The sequence below is a fragment of the Cydia splendana genome, chromosome 16 (assembly GCF_910591565.1).
Source record: "Cydia splendana chromosome 16, ilCydSple1.2, whole genome shotgun sequence".
Taxonomy (NCBI): Eukaryota; Metazoa; Arthropoda; class Insecta; order Lepidoptera; family Tortricidae; genus Cydia; species Cydia splendana.
The window spans coordinates 8,025,301-8,049,148 of NC_085975.1; the positions used below are offsets into that span (position 1 = coordinate 8,025,301).

General features: G+C 43.1%; 1 protein-coding gene across 1 annotated transcript in view; it reads left to right on the plus strand.

The window, feature by feature from the left end:
• The window catches only part of LOC134798210 (dystroglycan 1), an 83,373-nt gene that overhangs the window by 54,948 nt on the left and 4,577 nt on the right, over nt 1–23,848 (plus strand). The window contains exons 6-19 of the mRNA XM_063770575.1: nt 86–250; nt 3,613–3,732; nt 4,159–4,314; nt 6,509–6,652; nt 9,267–9,566; nt 10,160–10,321; nt 10,934–11,164; nt 12,601–12,746; nt 13,176–13,316; nt 13,727–13,826; nt 14,318–14,566; nt 14,810–15,043; nt 17,118–17,288; nt 17,744–17,994. Coding sequence (XP_063626645.1) covers nt 86–250; nt 3,613–3,732; nt 4,159–4,314; nt 6,509–6,652; nt 9,267–9,566; nt 10,160–10,321; nt 10,934–11,164; nt 12,601–12,746; nt 13,176–13,316; nt 13,727–13,826; nt 14,318–14,566; nt 14,810–15,043; nt 17,118–17,288; nt 17,744–17,994 — 2,570 coding nt within the window. The remainder of the gene's footprint in view (nt 1–85; nt 251–3,612; nt 3,733–4,158; nt 4,315–6,508; nt 6,653–9,266; nt 9,567–10,159; nt 10,322–10,933; nt 11,165–12,600; nt 12,747–13,175; nt 13,317–13,726; nt 13,827–14,317; nt 14,567–14,809; nt 15,044–17,117; nt 17,289–17,743; nt 17,995–23,848) is intronic.

Below are 23,848 nucleotides of genomic sequence, written 5' to 3' on the forward strand. Positions count from 1 at the left end.
CTAGGGTTTTTATAGCAAACACGCAAATTGGTTGCAGAAAACACTATATTAATTTTATCGACGCATGTTCCGTATTGTTTCAAAGGTGAAGAAATCGGAAGAAAAGCCCCACTCCAGATACGGCTCTTGCGTGGGCTCCGAAAACCGCCTAGTGCTCGCTGTCCTGGTGGACGGCGCCTTCCAGAACATCTCTCCACGGCAGAGGATACGCGCGCTCATGGAACTCGCCAGCTTCATGGCCCTAGACTGGGTAAGATCATTGCTTCATCATCCTCAATATCCGCGCGAAGCAGCTCGGTCGGTGGAGACGTGCCTCGCCCGAGGCAATGCGGCCGAGGCACGTCTAAACAGGCCGAAGTGCCTCAGGCGGCATTTTCCTCGCGAGGAGGCTCTTTATGTGTGGACCTGCCTATTGATTTAAGCGCAGTTGTTTTATGCGATCAACGCAACGTTGAATCAACGGAATGTAGGAAAAATTACATTTTAATCAGATAATTTAATGACCGCATATTGTTTTACGCGTGAACGCAGCGGTAAGCGCATTGTCATTTTAAGAGCAAGGTGTTTTTGGTTGGCTGGGGCTTCGAAAACATCTCGCCCAGACTACTGCATGGTCTCTAGAGTGGGCAAGATGTCGTTAGTTCATAATAATCATAATTAGTGTGACACAGCAACCTAGATCCGTTAATCACAAAGTGTGCCCTGCGGACCCGTAAGAGCCTTTCAATGTCACTTGCCCTAACTGGTTTGTCCTAATGGGCACATGCCCTAACGATCAATTGTCATAACGATTATTTTCCATAATGTAATGATTAGCCTAAGACTCATTTGTCCTAAGCATTTGTACCATAACTATCAAGATCCCTAATGCTTTTTACCATATTCTTCGAAATCCCTAACAATGTTATCATTAAATTTCGACATAAATGGCATAAAATTGGATTTCGTGGACTCGGCAACATTATTAGGTTTCGTTATAGATTCAAATATCAATTGGAAGGAACATATAGCCAAAATTAAATCAAAATTATCATCTTTCGTGTACGCATTGAGGGAAGTTAAGAGATCTACAGATTTTAACTCCGCGATTACATCTTACTACTCTTACGCATACTCATGGCTTACTTACGGCATCGTACTATGGGGAAATAGTACTGACGTCGAAGATATTTTCATCCTCCAAAAAAAGTGTATACGCATACTCGCCAATATAAAAATCCCAGAGAGTTGTATTCCTTACTTTAGAAAATATGATATGTTAACACTAGTTTCCATATACATTTATGAGGTGTGTAAATTTGTCAGGAAAAACCCGCAACTATACACTTCTATCCTAGATCAGACCCGCCGTTACGAATCTAGGTTCAAAAATAATCTAGTTACAGTGTCAGGATCTACAATGAAATTACACAGCACAAGTCCACACGCCATGACAATTAAAATTTATAATAAATTGAGTGACACCTTAAAAGGAGAAAAGAACAATACAGTATTTTTTAAACAATTAAGAAAGAACTTAGTAGACAAATGTTTCTATCATATAGAGGAGTATTTCAGGGACAAAGATGTTTAGTGCGCGTAAGATTTGTATTTATTGTTATTTATTATTTATTGTAATTAGGATAATTTAGTTTTTAAGTTCTAGATAATAAGTTTTCTGCTATGCCCCATCCGGGTTTAATAATATGACGTGTATATTTTGTATACTTATGTTATTTAGCATGAATAAATGAAATGAAATGAAATGAAATGAAATGTTTGGCATAAAATAATATGCTCTTACTGTTTTGACCTAATGGCTATTGCCCTAATTATCAATTGTCATAACAGTTACTTTTCCTATTGATCAATTATCATAACAATTACTTTCCATAATGAATGGTAACGAACTGTTGCCACCAAAGTGGGTTAGGTTAGGTTAGGTTAGAACTGTGACCCTCGTAAAAACGAACTGCTGCCACAAAATTGGGTTAGGTTAGGTTAGAACTGCGACCATCGTAAAAACGAACTGCTGTTAAAACTAGGTTAGGTTAGAACTACGATCCTTTCAAAAACGAACTGCTGCCACAAAAGTGGGTTAGGTTAGAACTGTGATCCTCACAAAAACGAACTGCTGCCACAAAAGTGGGTTAGGTTAGGTTAGAACTATGATCCTCGCAAAAACGAACTGCTGCCACAAAAGTGGGTTAGGTTAGGTTAGAACTGTGATCCTCGCAAAAACGAATTGCTGCCACAAAAGTGGGTTAGGTTAGGAGGGAAATCAAAATTAGGGCATACGAGTGTTAGGTCAATCAACGATAGGCTAAGTAAAATTAGGTAACATAATGGTTAGGATATATAATTTTTTGGCCTAACAATAATTAGGCAAAAAAAGAATTATGCTACATAACATTAGGATAAATACTCAATATGGAGTGAAGAGTGCCATTAGGGAAAACCATATTAGGACAAAAAAAAATCGGCCATTCGATAATAGGGAAACCAAAATTAGGGTATACGAGTGTTAGGACAACTGATCATTATGACAAACAATATAAGGGAATGCAAAGATAGGAGAAAAGACTTTAGAGATTCAGATATAGATCCGACATTGAGCGACTTGCTACGGCGGCAGCGATAACCATAGGTTGGAGCGAGACACAGCGATCGGACCTTTCGTTCCTACATATGGTTGTCGCTGCCGCCGTCGCCAGTCGCGTAATGTCGTGGCCGAACCGTTAGGCATAATACAGAGTTACCACAATAGTACAAGTTACCCCTACCGGTATAGAGCTCACATGCCAATGCACGTATTTTAGATTTGTTGACGATGCGTGAATTACTTCTTTGTTTTTTCAAGTTATTAATTAACTTGTTTATCGCATTTTTTTGTCATAGCTTGATAACTACACATGAATCACATGATCGTCGTTATGTAATGATGATTGTGTGACTAAGCGGTCTGATTAATCGCTGTTAAATGGCTCTTATAAACGCCCATGTCGACACTTTCGCTTGATACACGCAAGTAAAGAAAGACTTAAGATTACTTATTACCATTAAAATTAGATTTCATCAAGTAAAACGTTGTTGTTTGTTTAGTTTATTGACTACGTAATTATTACGCAGTAATTTGTGTAAAAAATACTCAAATTTAATCGACGTCACTTTACATGCTACTTGCATGCTTGCATGTTTAATTACAAGCCACGAGTAATTTATAACTGCCTATTGCGTTTGTTTTCGGATATAGACCTTATTTCCATTACTCCACACCTAAGATTAATCGTCATCTGGTGGTCAGAGGTGGTCTGGTGGTCACACGTTCGACGTGTTACCTCTGTCGCACTTGTAAATTCGTACGTAAGTGTGACAGAGAGGCAACACGTCGAACGTGGTTCGCGGTAGTCCCTCTGATTTCACTGCGGGAGCTTATAACCTACTCAATTACATATATACTTGGTCAAGCAGGTCTTGTCAGTAGAAAAAGGCGGGAAATTTGAAAAATGTAGGCGCGTACGGATATCTTCTCATAGAAAATTTGAATTTCGCGCCCTTTTCTGCTGACAAGATTTGCTTGACCATCTATATCTACTAAAATTATTAAAAATGGAAAATGATTTGTATTTGCAGGACGAGTTCTGGATCGAGCCGTACAAGACGGAAACGGCGCGGACGCAGTCGGTGCTGATGAGCGGTGCCGGCTCCGCCTCGCGCAGGCACGGCGACGCCACCACTGCCATCAGCTTGAATGTGAGTCGATGTTGTGTCTCACTAAGTCCATACAGTTACGCGTGCGTCCGTGAGGGATATAACATACGCAATAAGCGAAGTTAAATACACGTTCTAAAATTTTTGACAACATTCCAAAATCAGCCTACGTAATTTAATCGGGTTATTATTGCCCGCCAAGTTTTGGTGGGGTCGCCGCAACGGGAAAAAGTCCCATCCAGCAGTCAAGTTGCTGAGAAAAAGGCGGTCAACTTATAAAAGTTAATAATAAATTAATAATCCTGACTCACAAACAACTGCACGGGTAGACCGAACACTTCTCAACAATCTCGACTTGTTGTTATCCAAACATACGTTTTATACCTTTTACTATAGCAAACCTTTTAATACTAATGTGTCTCAAACTTTGTACGCTTTCATAACCTCAATTTATTTCTGTTATTCCAGGTGGGCTGCGGCGAGAAGCTATGGAGCCGGCATAAGGTGCTGGTGGCAGGTCTACGCGAGCAGTCCCGCGACGGCACGCTGGCGCACCTGCTGCGGCTGCCCGTCATCGGCTGGCGGCTGACCGCCGTCAAGCCCGTGCCCCGGCTCAAGAGACAGGTGGGTTATGGCGAGAAGCTATGGAGCCGGCATAAGGTGCTGGTGGCAGGTCTACTCGAGCAGTCCCGCGACGGCACGCTGGCGCACCTGCTGCGGCTGCCCGTCATCGGCTGGCGGCTGACCGCCGTCAAGCCCGTGCCCCGGCTCAAGAGACAGGTGGGTTATGGCGAGAAGCTATGGAGCCGGCATAAGGTGCTGGTGGCAGGTCTACTCGAGCAGTCCCGCGACGGCACGCTGGCGCACCTGCTGCGGCTGCCCGTCATCGGCTGGCGGCTGACCGCCGTCAAGCCCGTGCCCCGGCTCAAGAGACAGGTGGGTTATGGCGAGAAGCTATGGAGCCGGCATAAGGTGCTGGTGGCAGGTCTACTCGAGCAGTCCCGCGACGGCACGCTGGCGCACCTGCTGCGGCTGCCCGTCATCGGCTGGCGGCTGACCGCCGTCAAGCCCGTGCCCCGGCTCAAGAGACAGGTGGGTTATGGCGAGAAGCTATGGAGCCGGCATAAGGTGCTGGTGGCAGGTCTACTCGAGCAGTCCCGCGACGGCACGCTGGCGCACCTGCTGCGGCTGCCCGTCATCGGCTGGCGGCTGACCGCCGTCAAGCCCGTGCCCCGGCTCAAGAGACAGGTGGGTGACGCTGCTCTACTGGACTAACCTCATATGGGCACTGCACTTACAGTTGATCCTTGCTTCGTCGTGTCCATGTGGATTTGTGGGTATTGAAATACAAGCAGCAGGCATTTAGCCTTACATCGATTCGAAAACGGACATTTGTCTTTATTAATCTTCAATTATACAGTGTGTGACTTTCATAACGACACTAATTTTAAGGGCTGAAAGTAAAAGTCCTAATGAACTGATATTAGCATATTTAGTTAAAATATAAAAAATAAAAATTTTCATACAAATTAATTGGGCACGCAATGTATCAGTAATAAATTAAACTTAACAATTGACATGTGATTTCGTTGAAATTTCGCTCTTAGTGACATCCTGACACCTATTACAATTACCTACATCGTACATGTCGGTGACACTTTTGATTGACAAGACCGTCAAAAATCATGACAAGTGACCTTGTTCGTAAGAAAAGGACTTAACCGCCCTGCTATCGCGAAACACTTTGCGAAGTTTCTCCTCTCTTTCTCACTCACAAAAGTTGCTTGAGGAGAAACTTCGCAAGTGTTTCTTGGTCAAAGTTCGATTAACGCTAGTCTAGCATCTTGCATAGCTTCGCCATACATTAGAATCATATCCGCTAATTCTTGCGAGGTATAAGGCGATGGTCGTGGCATTTTGGCAAGAAAATTATGACATGACAATTTCATGAAAAAAGTCACCTAAATATTTTACGTCAACCTACCTGCATCCTGTCATACCAGCCAGTGCAGTCAAAAGATTGATGTAAGTAGGTAACTTTGTGTTAACTAAGGAGGCGGAATCAGATAATCGTTTCGTTTAAGTACCGATTGACAACTTCACATTGATTGGGTTGAAGTGTCAAGATAACATCGAGTTTGTTGATCAACACAGACATTCCTAATAAATTTAATAAGCATGTTTGAACTAGGTAATGTGATTTCTAAGAAGTGATAATAAATGTATGTGCAGTGATTTTTGATATCAGTCTAGTTCAGTGAATAATGCGATTCATAAATGTGGTGGCTAAGACACAGAAAGATTTGTTGTGCTAGTGTGGTCAAAATCGCGTATGTTTTAAATTGCAGTGTTTTCTAGTGGATAATTCAGTAAATAAGTTAACGTCGGCAACAGTTCAGAGTTACTTTAATGTTTTGATCGAATTTAAATGGAAACGAAACTAGCTCTTCCTCTCTGAAACGTCAAATAAATGTTTGCATTACATTGCTGCTCGAGATTTTTTTTTAAATTAATTACTCTTCATAATAAAAGGTAATCGTTATATTCTTTTGATAAAACTGTTAACAGCACTTTAAACTATCGTTACTTAAAACCAATGTCGTTATGAAAGACACACACTGTATTCTCCTAACGATTCCTGTATCTCAAAGTTGTCTGATTTAAATCGGTACATAAGTCTTCTGTTCTGTAATACCAGATGTTCAAAATGCACATACGCTCTTATCTTATACTATAAACACAGCACTTCGCCGACGTATTTAGCTACTGCTGGTATAAATAAAAAACGTTAAAACCTCATTATCGTTGCTTCACGCAGTCACCCCAAGACCTGGACGACGGCTCGGGAGCCGGCTACGACAACTACGACGACGAGGAGGACGCGGGTGACTACAGCGGCTACGACGACGCCGACGACGACGACATTTACAAGGACGTCGACCCGCCCGCCGGACCCGAGATGGTGAGTGACCTGCATACGATAGTGTACCTTATTGTCCTTACTTACGGTTGGATTCCGTATACAGAGGCGCAAAGGAATATGTGTGAGTATGGCTAATGTCTGCGGGTATAGTCGTTCGGTTTTCTACTAAGCTTTTCCTTTCATAGTTCTTAAATAACCATGGGTCCTCCCTAAATTATCACATGCATTGCTTCGACTTGTCGAATGTAGTCAAAACAGTTCATTTGGAATCTGCTGGCTATTGCTATAGAATATAATTAATCAACATTTAAGATCCATCTCAGACAATATAAGATACAAGATACCTACAAATGCAAGGAAAGGTTCCGTTAAACCGAGAGGGTTACGCCCGGAGGGAGTATAGCGTTTACGCCCGAATGTTCATCCTTCACCATCACTATTCAAGAGTGACGCTCTATCATTTGGAGTATTCACCACTGTTCTCTCTGCCAGCCTTTAAACTTACGGCGGCGATTCTCAATACGCCTTTGCGGCTCTATATCTCTTAATCGCCTTTTTCTCTAACTTTGTTTTCGTAATATTTATGACCAGGCAGTCACATCGTACCGTAAATTCAAAGTTCGCAAAACCAGGAGTACCTAAATATATGTCGTATCTCCAAGAACTAAAAATGCCCTCATTTAGATTTTTCCTAAAATGTTGTGATCATTTTTGTGGCGTCATCGACTCCGCATTACGTACACCATTGTTTTTAATGAAAACATAACTAACAAATCTCATTCGAATACATTTCTGACCTTGCGGAGAACCTTCAATGGACAGAGAAGTATCATTTTAATAAAAGCAATAAGACTAATAAATCTACACAGTGCATCAGTGACGATGAGTAAGTATAGTAAATGCATTGTATAATGGCTTAGTCATTGACGTCTATTAGCCTTCTCTTGAATTGCTTTGAATCAGCAATTGTTTCTTGTTATACAAATTACTTCTTAAACCTTGAACTGATCGTCAACTATGTAGACTAAACGTGATTATTTCTTTGAAAATCGTCAATTATATAGGCCATTTAACATATATTTAAATAAATAAAACAAATGAAAAGTGCACATATAATTACTTGTTTATTTGCATTTCAAGGGGGTTGGTGTAAGGTTTGTTGAACAAAACGTTCTCTCGTATTTGACAGATCTCCCGAAATGCAAAGAAACTAAGCACTATAGTTCATTTTTTATAGCATAAGAAAAAGACTACGCGATCTTGACGTGTCTTTTAATTGAAAAACGCTTTTTAAAAATCAGTAACTTTTAATTATGAAAGCAAAAGAATGTAAATAATCGTATATGATTCATAATTGTCACATATTTGCCGTGACTTATTTCTGAAAAGTGTTTTGCAATAAAAAAACACGTCAAGATTTTTTCTAATGCTACGAACGAACGAACGAACTATAAAATATGCTTGGGTGACGCTTAAAATGGTTCATCGTTATGATAACTCTTATAACTGTGCGTCATTAAATTTGATACAACAACGATAGTTTTAAGATATGACGTGTTCCTCATTCATTGTTCCCTTACCTGGTATGACCCTGTCATCCATCTTTGTAAGGCTGGAGTTGCACTATTTCCAATTTCCGATCGTAATAGTGAGATTCTAACCTTACAATGTAATCCGATGATCATAGATCGATTCATTGAAAAATAATACTTAAAAAGATAAAAGAAATGATTCAAATTGTTTACGTTTCCTTGTAAATGTAAGAAGGAGAGATATAATTATATAGAGCAGTACTATTCATAGTTTGCCAACGAAATGAATATTGCTATTTAACTCTTTGATGTAACTCGAATCTGATGAGAATAAAAACAATAGACTGAATACAACCCTATGAAGAACCCTGAACCCTGTTATGTAAGAAGGGTGTGAAAAGATATCAATACGTATTATTTTCCAATGAATGTCCCTTTGTAGAGTAAATTATTAAGAGGAATGAGACCTTGCACTTATCTGTCACGCCATCATAGCCGCATCCATCGAGACACATTATTTAGCATGGAATGTTGAATGGAAATGCCGTATACCTACTGTTGGAATCCTCCGTACTAGCACTGGGAATCGGTACAGGAACAACATGTTTGGCAAACATTCGACTAAAATCAATCATTACCTACATTAATTACATCAGGTTTTCAATTTTCGTCATGAACATTTGACCAAACATTGTACATTTCATACATTAAACAGCATCATATGCTTTGAATCGAAAATATCATGATTCATACCTACATTGACGTTCATAATAAATTGTTTAAATTTAATGATATAAAAGATCACAACTGACAAGTGAGCTTTGTGTGCTGTTATTATTAACTATTGTGCTTTATCATGATTTTGCCTCTAACAGAAGCTTAAACAAAACACACCGCAGGTTTCAAAGCACTCTCCTGAAGTTCCTACACAATAAAATGCTTAAAATCCATCCAATCGCAGCCAAAGGCGCGTTCATTGATCAGTAAGGTCTGGATGAGAGCAAGCCCACCGCTTATCTTTATAATACTCCATCTCAATAACCACACACAGGGCTCGCTTACTGTATGTACAAATGGGTGGCAGTACTAACCTAGTCTGTGTCGCGGCGCTCGCGCTGCAGGTGGACGCCCCGCCCCCTGCCCTCCCCCCCGCCGCGTCCCCGCCCCCGCACCCGCACCGCCACCACCACGGCGAGTCACCCGACACCACCACCGACACGTTTCAGACCGAGGCGCCGCCGACGACGCTCCCCACCCCTCCCCCGCACACCCCCGCCGAGCCCGCCACCCTGCCTCCCTCCCCCACCCCCACCCCGCCCTCCCCGCCGCCCGCCACCCTCCCCGTCACCGCCACTGAAGGAACTACGCGCGCTGAGGAAACCACTCCCGAGCCCACCTCTACTAATACATATACCACGGAGGTTTGTCGTAACCCAGCTGCCGCATCTGTGTGAGCATGGCATGCCGGTGTGATGTTGTTCTCAGTTCGACTTTGTGTCCCTGTAAATAAAGCATACTTTACCTTGTGTCTTTAGCTGATATTGACATCACACTGTTTTAAAGCATGTATAGTTTGTTATTATAGTTTTTTGTGTGTGAAGTACTACCCTGTACCCCCAGTTTAATTGAATACCTATTGATTGTACTCTTAGCAATTCACATTATATTTATTTTACCTACGATAGATTTCCTCCATAGTTTTGTCCCGTTAGAATGTAATTGAGCGTTTATTTTGAAATGTTTAGCAGTAGATAGAAAAATGTTAGAATCCACAGACTGGACTATTTTAGTAAGAATGCTAGTATCAAAATTACTTTTGTTTCTGGCAAACAGCTTAACAAAATGTCTCTATCGTGAAGTGAGACAGCAGACAGAACACTTACTGAATAGTAAGCTTACTTGAAAATGCACTGGCATGAAATTAGAAGTAGTTCTCCTTGCGTGCAAAGAAGCTTATCGATTTTTACAATCACACCCCAATTATACAATTTTTTAATAATATAAAATGTTTCAGCTGGAACCTAAAGTGAAAATCACTCCATACGGCGCCGAAACAGCATCAGAAGCCAGTATTGTCAGTTATTCCGCCGTCCCAGCGACAAATCCCAGGACCTTCGACCATGACCATGTCATCATAGTACCTGGTGACGATGCCACCACCACAGAAGCCGAAACGGTATGTATGCCCATTAGTCAGCTTAACCACCTAACACTTCACAGTAGACTAATTTTGATTCAGAGTGGAACTGGTGTTGACATAACACTTAGAATAGTGTACATTTTACCTCACGGTTTCCATTTTCATCGTGTATATTAATATGTAAATATAACTGACTAATCTGATGACGTAGAAACAACGATATCAATTTGATTCAAAAAGCTTGAAATATCATAATTAAGGTGTGCACTGTTATTCACCTACCAGTAGGTTTTGGGTCTACCTTGTTATAAAGCTTTCAAATGCTAATTGAATCCTTTTTTAAGACTAGTTGATGATAATGAGTTTTAAGAACCACATGAACAGTCATGTGTCATATACAGGTATCTATGGGGAATAATTTATTAAAAATTTCGCTATATAAAATACCCTACGCATACATCTTTGCAATATATGCAGCCATGCCCAGTCGAATAAAAATGGTGTTAATGGTAAATAATGAAAGTGTAGCTTCCTATGAGCTACATTTTCTAATATGAAGTACCAGTATATAGTCCTGTTCATATATAAACGTTGTTTCTACGTCCACCCTTCACGGCACATCGTGTGAGCGTAGCATGGCACTTTCAGCAGACCGTTATAATTCGCGCGTCCAACGAGCCCTCTTCCACCGAGCCGCCACCCTCTCCCACCACGCCCGAGGCCACAGCACCCACACCAGCTACCACGTCGTCGACAACCACAACAACGTCGACAACTGAGGCGCCGACCACGACGTCGACAACGTCAACGACGTCTACAACGTCAACGACGACGGAGGCCGCGCTGCCTGAGACCGAAATTACGGAAATCACGAAGGAGGTTTGTAGGATCCTATTAGTTCCAATGAATCAAAGAGTAACATATTTACGTAAGTATAGAAGGAATAAATTCTAAGAAACGTGCCTCGAATTTCACAGAGAAATAGGCGGTATCTCTGGTTATTAAAATATGACGTTTGACAATTTAATTAACACAATGTACCTAAAGCCAGTTTGGGTATCGAGGGCACTTTTTTTTCTTATACGTTACACCTCTTCAACAGTCAAACTCTTTGATAGAACCAAGAGATTCCGTACAATTTTGAACTTGCAAGTGTTTCTTGATTCTGTGGAACTAATAGGAAATATACCATACGTACAATCCACTGGCTTTGCCTGTCTAAAGATTTGACGGCCTACTTAAAACTCTATCTATCTATCTACCTATCTTCATTCATTCTTGTGTAGTGAATGTTGATGCTACCTATTTAAAGTTAAAGTTGCTTCATCAGGATGAGATTCGGTGGAAGCGCTGGTGGCCGAGCGGTAAGAGCGTGCGACTTGCAATCCGGAGGTCGCGGGTTCAAACCCCGGCTCGTACAATGTACAATGAGTTTTTCGGAACTTATGTACGAAATATCATTTGATATTTACCAGTCGCTTTTCGGTGAAGGAAATCATCGTGAGGAAACTGGACTAATCCCAATACGTCCTAGTTTACCCTCTGGGTTTTAAGGTCAGATGGCATTCGCTTTCGTAAAAACTAGTGCCCACGACAATTCCTGGGATTAGTTGCCAAGCGGACCCCAGACTCCCATGAGCCGTGGCAAAAAAATGCCGGGACAGCGCGAGGAAGATTCAAGATGAGATCCAGCATTCTAAAAGCCAAACAAGTCCGAACTTCCTGGTACAAGTTTAAGACAGTGATCCACAGTCCTCGTAAGTACGTTAGCATTGCAGAAATGGGTTGAGGTGTGCACTGAAAATTAGAAGGGATGTACACTGCACAGTTGCAGCCGAGTGGTAATGGTTTACTTAATCGAGTGAATGCGTGTGTGAAAATCACGGGGATAACATGGTATTTTTTTAATTTGGGCGCATTTTCGATCTTAATCAATTAACACTAACTTTTTCCAAATTTAGAACTAAGTCGCTCATTAGTCATAAATACTCATTCCCAAATTTATCGCTATCGAAACATGATCTATTGAAATCCATATAAAAGTGTTAAAAAACACATTTCCAAAAACTAGTTGTTATAGTTAGTTTTTTATAAATCGTGGAAAAATGATTAAAATCATTAGTCCATTCGAATTATGTTTTTATTTGATTGCTCTTTAGAACTTTATTATTGCTTAAACAATTGTACGTGTTTTATGTTGGACAATGACAACCATTTTACATCTGTACTTTTATATGCTGTATACAATTATCTTGCCACATTTATCAACTTATACATAAACCACACAGTAATCTATAATAGAGTACACGTTCCAGGAGGCAGTGACACCATCGGAACGATCAAGCACAATCTTCGGCCGAACCACTGAGACTGTGACGTTCCCAATACCTGTGACCAAGAAACCGCCATCGCTCAAACACCACATGAAGAAGGTCGCCACTGCCGCTGGGAAAGCATTTAGGTAATTGATTGATGTTTTGTGTAATCTTGACGTCTTAAAGCCTGAGATTTGCCCGTGACCCGTCCTTGACACAATTTTCTTTACGATCTCTAAAATTTTATTCTTAGAATAACAAAAAAATACGAAGACGTGTATCCTCCTGTCAAGTTTCTGCCACTGTTCAGCAAATAACAATTTTTATAAACATTGTATGCACTAGATGGAATATGTATAAGATGGAGTATGAAGAATAAGAATGACTTTAATTAACTTTGTAGCCTTTAAATATTAATGGCGTTATTCAGGAACATGTGTCAAATCTAGTAAACGCTAATAAGTCTTTGTCCCTATCCGTCACTTTGACTCTTTAGAAAGAGACTAAATTAACAGAGATTTGTAAGAGGTTGCAAAGTTTTATGAATGGGGGTGAATATGTAATGTGTTGTTCAGATACGTGATCCCCGCGAACCTGTTCACGGACCCCGAGGACGACAACAACCTGACGTACAGCATGTACATGAAGGAGGGCACCAAGCTCGGCAGGAACTCCTGGATACAGTTCCTGCCATCCAAACTGGAGGTGTATGCATTGTGAGTACCTACGCATTGTTTTATTGACTTAGGGTCGGTTGCACCAAACCGTTAAAGCGTTCGCAAAATTTTATTGTATGGGAAGTTCCATAGTTCACTGTTGAGTAACGTTGATCAGTCTGCTAATTGTGGTTGGTGCAATTGGCTCTTACTCAGGGGCTACGACTCGTCAACGCGATAAGTCGTTATGAAGCCACCGAATCATTCGCCCTTTGATGATTTATGGTGTAACACGGAAGAGACACCGTTTTTGATGGCTAGCATGGTCTACCGCAGGTATATGAACAGAGGAGAGGATATTAGGTCCACGCTTATCAGAAATTAAATTCGATTTTACTTTTACCATTAAAATGGTGTTTTACCCTCTTAACTTTTTTCCATTTATAGGTATCTATTTTTTTACATTTCAGGCCCTTAGAAGCGCACGTGTCTCGCTGGAACTTCGTGATCGAAGCACAAGATAGCGAGGGCCGCACAGCTCAGGGACCGCTCGATATCACCGTCCAACAGGTACAATACGGCTTATCTATTCATCTTGTATAGAATCTTAAAGAAATTTTATATTTGAATGCAGCCAATCATCTCGGAAAGAACTCGCATAACTCTGATAATTAGTTGGTATAAAACTAGTTTGATTTATTATTTTTAAACTAACTATAGCACCACTATCCTGTAAATTGAGCGATCAAACACTTCGGAGACGCCACCTGATATCCGCGACAGAGCAACGATGCGGCAATGCCGGTCGTTACATACGGTTCCTGCACACATTATAGAGAGCTTCTAATATGCGTGTGGATGGATAAAACAGTGTATGTAACTATACATAATTAAGCATTAACACAATCGTGTGATCCTGTTATAAAACTCACATTGTTCGTTTCATAAACCCACACTCGTATTTTAATGCCTTTCATTATATAGCAGTCAATATATAAAGTCATCTTCGTTTATCGCTAAAGAGCGTAACAGTCCTATTTAACCGAAGCATTATCTTCCAGCACAAAGCCGCCCGGACAATCAACCACCAGTTCGTCATGCACTTCAAACTGAATAAGACCTTCACTTACGACCTGGACTGGCAGATCCGCGCGCTCGAAGGCATCGTCAACCTTCTGGCCACAGACATGCACCACATTACTGTGCTGAATGTGTCGCAGAGCGGGGACGTCTGCGAGTTCGTGTGGACCAACGATACGCTTCCTAAGGAAACTGCTTGCCCTATGGATGATATTAAGAGACTGATGCAGGTAAATGTGTATTTAAATCAAAGTATTTTGTATGAAGCAATTCTACGCTGGAAGGCATCGTCAACCTACTGGCAACTGTCATGTACCATATTTCTGTGTTCAATGTATTGGTTCGTGTAGACCAACGATAAGTCCAAGGGCATTGCGTGCCTTATGGATCATTCAAACTCAGTCGGGGCGCTCGGAACCTACGCTCATCGCGACCTACTATTTTTTCGCTCACCATTTACTTGTAATTTCCAGATAATGGAGACGAGCCCCGAATCTCATTTGCCGTCTCAGCGCCTGCTGGAGGTGATGTCGCCCGAGCTCGCCGTGTTGGACGTGTCGTGGCGCGGCGCCGGACGCTGCGCAGGCGCCGGTCTCGCGCCCACCCCCGCCACGCGCGCGCCCGACACCTACCCGCCCGTCACGCGCAACCAGGTCGACATGCTGCGCGCCACCGTCGGACACCTGCTGCTCTACAAGGTGCCCGAGGTGAGTCCCCCCCCCCCCCCACCACGCGCGCGACCGACACCTACCCGCCCGTCACGCGCAACCAGGTCGACATGCTGCGCGCCACCGTCGGACACCTGCTGCTCTACAAGGTGCCCGAGGTGAGTCCCCCCCCCCCCCACCACGCGCGCGACCGACACCTACCCGCCCGTCACGCGCAACCAGGTCGACATGCTGCGCGCCACCGTCGGACACCTGCTGCTCTACAAGGTGCCCGAGGTGAGTCCCCCCCCCCCCACCACGCGCGCGCCCGACACCTACCCGCCCGTCACGCGCAACCAGGTCGACATGCTGCGCGCCACCGTCGGACACCTGCTGCTCTACAAGGTGCCCGAGGAGAGTCCCCCCCCCCCCGCCACGCGCGCGCCCGACACCTACCCGCCCGTCACGCGCAACCAGGTCGACATGCTGCGCGCCACCGTCGGACACCTGCTGCTCTACAAGGTGCCCGAGGTGAGTCCCCCCCCCCACCACGCGCGCGCCCGACACCTACCCGCCCGTCACGCGCAACCAGGTCGACATGCTGCGCGCCACCGTCGGACACCTGCTGCTCTACAAGGTGCCCGAGGTGAGTCCCCCCCCCCCCCCCCCCCGCGCGCGCCCGACACCTACCCGCCCGTCACGCGCAACCAGGTCGACATGCTGCGCGCCACCGTCGGACACCTGCTGCTCTACAAGGTGCCCGAGGTGAGTCCCCCCCCCCCCACCACGCGCGCGCCCGACACCTACCCGCCCGTCACGCGCAACCAGGTCGACATGCTGCGCGCCACCGTCGGACACCTGCTGCTCTACAAGGTGCCCGAGGTGAGTCCCCCCCCCCCCGCCACGCGCGCGCCCGACACCTACCCGCCCGTCACGCGCAACCAGGTCGACATGCTGCGCGCCACCGTCGGACACCTGCTGCTCTACAAGGTGCCCGAGGTGAGTCCCCCCCCCCACCACGCGCGCGCCCGACACCTACCCGCCCGTCACGCGCAACCAGGTCGACATGCTGCGCGCCACCGTCGGACACCTGCTAACCAGGTCGACATGCTGCGCGCCACCGTCGGACACCTGCTGCTCTACAAGGTGCCCGAGGTGAGTCCCCCCCCCACCACGCGCGCGCCCGACACCGACCCGCCCGTCACGCGCAACCAGGTCGACATGCTGCGCGCCACCGTCGGACACCTGCTGCTCTACAAGGTGCCCGAGGTGAGTCCCCCCCCCCCGCCACGCGCGCGCCCGACACCTACCCGCCCGTCACGCGCAACCAGGTCGACATGCTGCGCGCCACCGTCGGACACCTGCTGCTCTACAAGGTGCCCGAGGTGAGTCCCCCCCCCCGCCACGCGCGCGCCCGACACCTACCCGCCCGTCACGCGCAACCAGGTCGACATGCTGCGCGCCACCGTCGGACACCTGCTGCTCTACAAGGTGCCCGAGGTGAGTCCCCCCCCCCCCCACCACGCGCGCGCCCGACACCTACCCGCCCGTCACGCGCAACCAGGTCGACATGCTGCGCGCCACCGTCGGACACCTGCTGCTCTACAAGGTGCCCGAGGTGAGTCCCCCCCCCCACCACGCGCGCGCCCGACACCTACCCGCCCGTCACGCGCAACCAGGTCGACATGCTGCGCGCCACCGTCGGACACCTGCTGCTCTACAAGGTGCCCGAGGTGAGTCCCCCCCCCCCCCCACCACGCGCGCGCCCGACACCTACCCGCCCGTCACGCGCAACCAGGTCGACATGCTGCGCGCCACCGTCGGACACCTGCTGCTCTACAAGGTGCCCGAGGTGAGTCCACGACGTCGACCCACCGACTCCAAGAGGTGCCCGAGTCACCCGACTGCCCGATACTTTGGTTTCATATACGATTAAGGCCGCGACTTCGATTTTAGTATGTGACTGCACGTGATCCGTGCGCTACCCTGCCGAAGTTGTTGGGCGCGCTGAGTAAAGTCGCCCCGATTAGAGTACTTAAACCTCATATAATAAACTGTACGTCGTGTAATATACTTATTAAATGCCTATACCCGACTTGTGAGACATGTATTAATGAAGTTATTTCTTTGATAGGACACATTCTTCGACCCCGAGGACGGCGGCACGCGCAACCTGGCGCTGTCCCTGCGCTACCAGGACCGCAGCGAGCTGCCCGCGCCGCACTGGCTGCAGTTCGACGCGCGCAACCAGGAGTTCTACGGCCTACCTTCAGCCGCCGACGTCGGCACCGTCCACTACCAACTGGTCAGTAATATATGAAACCCACACGGAAACGGATTGTTTAGTTTCAAGACAATAACTTATTCCTCATGCTTCTTCCGCATAGGTAAATGTTAAGGTGTAGTCGATCCGTCATCACTAACTTACCATGGTCACCAATCTTGTGTACCATCCACTCAACCTCTCAAAAGCTTGACATGTTTTTGCTAGCGCTGCCACTGTGACTATTCAATCCGACTTGAACTCGTTAGTTAGTCGATTTTCGTCTATATTAATCATATTAGAATCGTATTATGTACAGCATATGTACGTTTGGTTGACCATATGGTATGTAGAATGTCAATCCGCTAAATACATCCGTCAGAGTTCCGTACGAGGCACGAGTAGCAATTATTCCTTACTACTACAAGGATGGGTTCTTAAAACAGGTCCTACTCACTTTTATATTCCTAACTATTACTGTTTGTGTATTTTATTAGATCGCTGAAGACTCGAGCAAGAAGAGCGCCTACGACAGCCTAATAGTGGAAGTGATGAAGGCGCCGGCCATCAAGCCGACCGTCGAGTTCCAGATGACGCTCGACTACGACTTCGAGCAGCTCGCGCACAGCGCCAACAATAAGAGGAAGATCGTCGAGAAACTGGCCGCGCTCTTCGGCGATAAGGACACCAGCAATATTAGGATTCGGAATATTACGGACCATCCGCATGCTAGCACTACTATTATTTGGTTAGTATTATTTATTTGCCCTGGAAATGCGTCCTAAAGGCTTCGAATAGGACTCATTTCAAATTAAAAATTGCAATTGCATTGCACTGGGCAACGTGGGGGGTAAGTGGAATATTGTACGAGTGTCTATTATATTTGAATTAAAGACTCGAGTAACAATATTCTTACCCCCAGAGAAAGAACAAAATAAATTTTAAGCGAGATCAATCTTAAATATGGTGGCATTTCAAACATTCGTCCGCCATATTGAGTTTTTTTGGCAGTGTAGGCATCGAATGCACAGATCCATCGACATTCAGCCACAGTTGAAAATTGTGTGAAAATATTTTAAACGGCTATTAAATTAATCATATCGACGATGGAAAGGAGAAACCCCTTAAGCGACATTTTGCTAACTTTACAGGAGAGCGTTTAAAAGTATACATTTTCGAAAAAAAAATCGTAACTTTTTTTCTAGTTGTTTTAAAGACTTCAGTTCTATGAACGTATTTTATTAAATTGTAATACCTAATCATTAGTAACGTCACTGAAAAAATCATAGAATCTTCTGATATAAATGTCGTTTAATTTAAAGTGGCCTTAAGATAAAACCAGAGAAACCCTTTAAGCGACATTCCAATTTTTAAGCAGATACTAGAAAAAAACAATGAAACGACCTTTTATATCATACGTATTACTGGAATATTACTTTAAGCAACTATAGTGAGGACAACGTTTTCTCATGATTATTAAAGAGATTTTGTGCTCCAGAATTGTGTTACCTATGCAACTAATATAATTAATTAATATGTATATTTTAAATTTAATATAAACACAGTTATTGATAATTATGTCATCTTAAAAGGGTACCTTGTAACCTAAAACCGGAAGAAACAGGAATGTACAGGGTAAACATGAATAAGTAAATAAAACAAAAAAAAATAGCTATAGTTTATTTAAATTGCAAGTTTGTACTTTCTTTAATCACTCTTGTGTTTTAAAAACTTAGTGTTAGTAATTTATTAAACACTAATTGTAATACTAGTAATGGCATACATAACCCTAAATATAAACATTCACCTGCTTATTCATAAACGTCTATCAAACCTGTATTAGCTAATTTATGTTTTGTTCCTATCTGTCACTTCGACATTTGTCATTGCTAGAAAAGGACAAAACATAAATTAACTAATTTAGATAGTAATATGACTAATATGTAGGTATATTTGTAATTCTAACGTAAGCACGTAAATCGGTTTCAAGTAAAAATAAGTTTAAGAATATATTAGGTTGTGACAGATGGACGGACAAACATAGACACGAGTAGTCATAAAAAAAATATTTGTATTACATTTATAGTTTTAATATTTTTACCAAACTTCAACTAATTCAAAACCAATTCCTATTTACGGTAATAAAAATTAATAAGTCGACCGCATTAGGTTTTTGTAATAATAATTTAATGGGCCATTCATTCGTCAAAAAAGATTAAATAACACAATAAATCAGACTTGTTGTGAAGGATTAAACTGATACTACTTAAGCCATATACCTACAAGTTATTCAATGTTTACGTACGATCAGGTCCGACAATATTTAAGTTGTAATGTGTGATTATTACACATCTTAATGAATACCTACTACCTACACAAATGGGTATGTTACTTCTTAAATACATAATATTAATTATAATAAATAAACACTTATAAATTAACAACAAACTCACAAAATATCGTACATACCTAGCTGTCTGTGACGGCAAACAGCGAGACAACCGCCTCCCCGCGATGTTCGCTGCCGACTGAAGCGACCGACTGGTTACTTCGTGTTCATAAAACCGCCATTTACAGGTATAATACACTAAAATTGGTACACTGATGCGACGATTGACAGGTAAAACCGATAATTTAAGCCCCAGGATACCTTTTAGATCTTTCACTTAAACGACTAAAGCAAGTTTTAACAAATACATTAAGCGACATAAATGCTAAAATTCAACGTGTCGCTTAATGGAGCAAATTCTGTCATAAATTTTGTGACAACCAATTAACCGACAGCATTTGTTGTTCATAATACCAAAAGACACGATTAAGCGCCTAACCTTATATATTCAGTACAGTGGAAACTGGATAAGTGGAATCGCAAGGGACCGGCTGTTTAGTTCCGCTTATCCAGGTTTCCCATTTATCCAGTTTTCCACTTAACCAGGTTCAAATAAAACGTTTTCTCACTTACAGAGGCTCTCGCTAACAGAGGTTGTGGATGCTAGTAATGTCGCTTATGGAGGTCACGTATGGTATGATCAAGACTTAAATAAGCATCTTTTATTAAATATGTATGTAGATATGTATGTATTAACAAAAAAAGGTATGTAATCCTGACTTTAAAAAAAGCAATACTGTAAATAATCCACAGTACCTACTCGTATACAATTTTCAAAATTACAAAAACAAAATCACTCCTAATATTTATTTATGCAAGAGAAACCAGTATGGTTAAATAAATCAATGTACCGATTGTACTTTAATGCAAAAAAACTGAACGATGTGTGATCTCATACAAAATACGTAGTTAAAACACGTACCATAATGTTAACGATACAAACTACCCTCCTTGTGACGGTTTATTAAAAATACAAATTTTATAACGCCGAGCTATTCCACTCATAGAGGTTTCGGAGACGGCTGCTTCCAGTTACAGAGGTAAAAATAAGAAATTTTCGAAAAAATGGATTTCGCTTATAGAGGTCCCAAAATTCCACTTATAGAGGTAATTCGTTGCCAAGGGACTGGAACCGAGAACTTGGGTCCACTTAAAGAGGTTTTCCACTAACCCAGGTTCCACTTATCCAGTTTCCACTGTATTTGTAATAAACACTTTAACGCCATCACTACAAATTCAAGCAATATTTAAAATCACTTTAAGCGATCAAGTATAAATTTGTGTGTAGTTTAAGTGACGTAGTTCAAATTTAAATCAAATTATGTGTCGCATAAAGGGGGGGTTTTTAAATGTGTCCACTATTAATAACCTAACTTAACCGACATCAAAGTCATCAGATCGCTACGTAACCCGGCTTAAACGACGCAGAAAAAAAAGCTGATTTCAACGGTATATATAACTCAACTACGTTCAAAATGTCGCTTAACACATTCGACACCGCGTACCCGACTCTCGGGCACTCGTAAACTTTACTCAGATGCCGGCATACCCGCTAGTCGGGCAAGAGCTATAAAACTACACGCGACGCCGAAGTGCCCGACAGGCGGGCAAGCATTGCATCTTCACTACCTCAGGGCTGCCACTGCCACTAACAGAAAAAATTGTAAATCTTCTGATTATTATGTGGTCGAAAAGTTGGTACAGTTGATTATTATATTTTATTACTTCACTTTGTATTTTTATTTACTTTACCTAATGCGATTACAAAATAAAAATTCTTATTAGTTGGTTACGTGAAATTGCATACACGGGTATGTATCAATAGGAGTTAGAATTAGGAGAAGAACAAAACGGGGAGCCTAAACAGATGAGACAGCAGATTTAATTTTATCCACGTACTTATACGAAAGTTACTTGTCACAGCCCTGAGCGTCCGCCGCTTGCCCGACTAGCGGGTTCGCGGCGTGCGGCATTGAGTTGCACGTCGTTGCCCGACTAGCGAGTACTGTCGGTTTCTGGGGTAGGTATTGTTTGAAATTTTGCCTGGTTGCGAAAGTGTTAAGGGGTTTCTCCTTTCCACCGTCGAATTAAATATTATTAAGCATAAACAAAAATATTAAATAATAAACGTCGGTATGTTAAAACTAAAACTCCTTTATACCTTGACTTTAAACAAAGTATATATTTTACTTATAATCTACACGGTTCGTATGAATTAGTGACAAAATTAACTCCCGTGGGAACAATATAGGCCTTTGTCCTTCAGTACACCTGCATGAAATCAGGTATTTTTCAAGCAAGTGTGATAAAATATTTGCCAATTCTTTATTTAACCCTTTAATTCGCAATGTTAAGTATGCTTAACATTAGAATCAAAAAAATATTGCAACGTAATTTTCACTTAAACTCAGTACTTTTTTTAATAAAATGATAGTTTAAAACCTAACGCATCTTCGACGAGTGAGATTATTGCCCAGGCGCACGTATTTTGACAGTTAATGGCAAAATGGTGCCACGACAGCAATTGACCTCAGGACGCAAGTTAATTAAAAAATATTAAAAAATATTTATACCTATAATGTCGATTGAAATACTATTACAATGTGTTCTTGAGGGTGTGTGCTTTGTGTTTTTATGTTTTTATAACACAATAGAAGCCTAACTAACACAGGACTGGGTTACCATTATGCGTGTTGAGAATGCTCAACATTGCGAGATTCGTAGAAATATACTTAGTGTAACGCATGTTGAGCATTCTTAACACTGCGACGCTATGAATAAAGTACATTCTTGTTAGGCTGTTAAGTAATTTTAACAGTGCGAAGATAAGGTTAATATAAGGGACGATGCAACATCCACGACTTGATGAATTCAAAGATGGTGGACCGCCAAGATGACCGTTTTGCAGCGAGCTCTTCCCATCCCAACGTGCAGGATCGATATCACACACGTTTAGGTGACGCTTGAGCATGTCCGCCGTGCTTCCGCTTGCCCTCTGCTAATTCTGAGTAGAATATAGCTTTAGGCAGGCGGCGATCGTCCATCCGAAGAACATGCCCACACCACCTGAGCTGACGCTGCATCAATAGTGCCTCCATGCCGTACATCCCGGAACGACGCAGAACCTCAGAGTTTGGAATACGGTCCTGCCATTTAATTCTGAGTACCTAAACATTAGACATCTTAGGTGGTGCGTGTCTAGTCTTTTGATATCTGGCTTGTACAGGTATCGTGTCTCTGCGCCATATAGGACTGCGATTATTACGGCCTTATAGATGCTTATCTTAGTCTCAAACTTGATATCATGGGAGCGGCTTTGGCGATGCGAGATGGTATTTCTGAAGCCAGGGTGTTGTCATGTCGTATAGGGATCCCAAGATATTTAAAATAAGACTTCATCTAGTGGTCCCATCTAGATTCAGTGGTTTTGAATCAGATTCAACTCCACAGGGTGGTTGTTGAGGATTTGTGTCTTAGAAATACTTATTACCAGCCCGAATTGTTGGCAAGAGCGGTTTAATGCATCAACGTAGCTTTGGAGATGCGCCATACTGCCAGACATAAGGCATACGTCGTCAGCGTAGAGTATCTCTAATATGGAGACTCGTCGCACTTTAGACTTCGGCCTGAACCTTTAAGACACCTTTCTCAGGCCCCTCACATTTAGTTGTCTCCACTGAGAAGCATGTATATGGCAAATAGTGTGGGTGCCATGACACATCCCTGCTTCACTCCGCTTGTAACCTGGATCTCCTCTCCTCCTCCTCCTTTCATGTTGAACCTGCGCTTTCATACCATCGTGGAATTGGCGAATGAGCTTTACGAACTTCTTTGGATATCCAGATTTTATAGATAAAAGTACCTAAATAATGTCTGGTTGTTGTATCGGCGACAAGCAGGAGCTACTGACAAGACTATGCTACTGAATAAATTAAGACTACAACACAACTAGCAATGGAGCTGCTAAAAAGAAACGAGAAAAGTGCGAGGCAGACTCGCCCACCGAGGGTTCCGTACTTTTTAGTATTTGTTGTTACAGCGGCAACAGAAATACATCATCTGCGAAATTTTCAACTGTGTAGCTGTAGCTACCACGGTTCATGACTTTCATGTGATTCAGCCTGGTGACAGACTATGGTGGAGTCTTAGTAATAGGGTTCCGTTTTTACCCTTTGGGTATGGAAACCTAAAAACAGGGCTGGGCCCTGTTTTT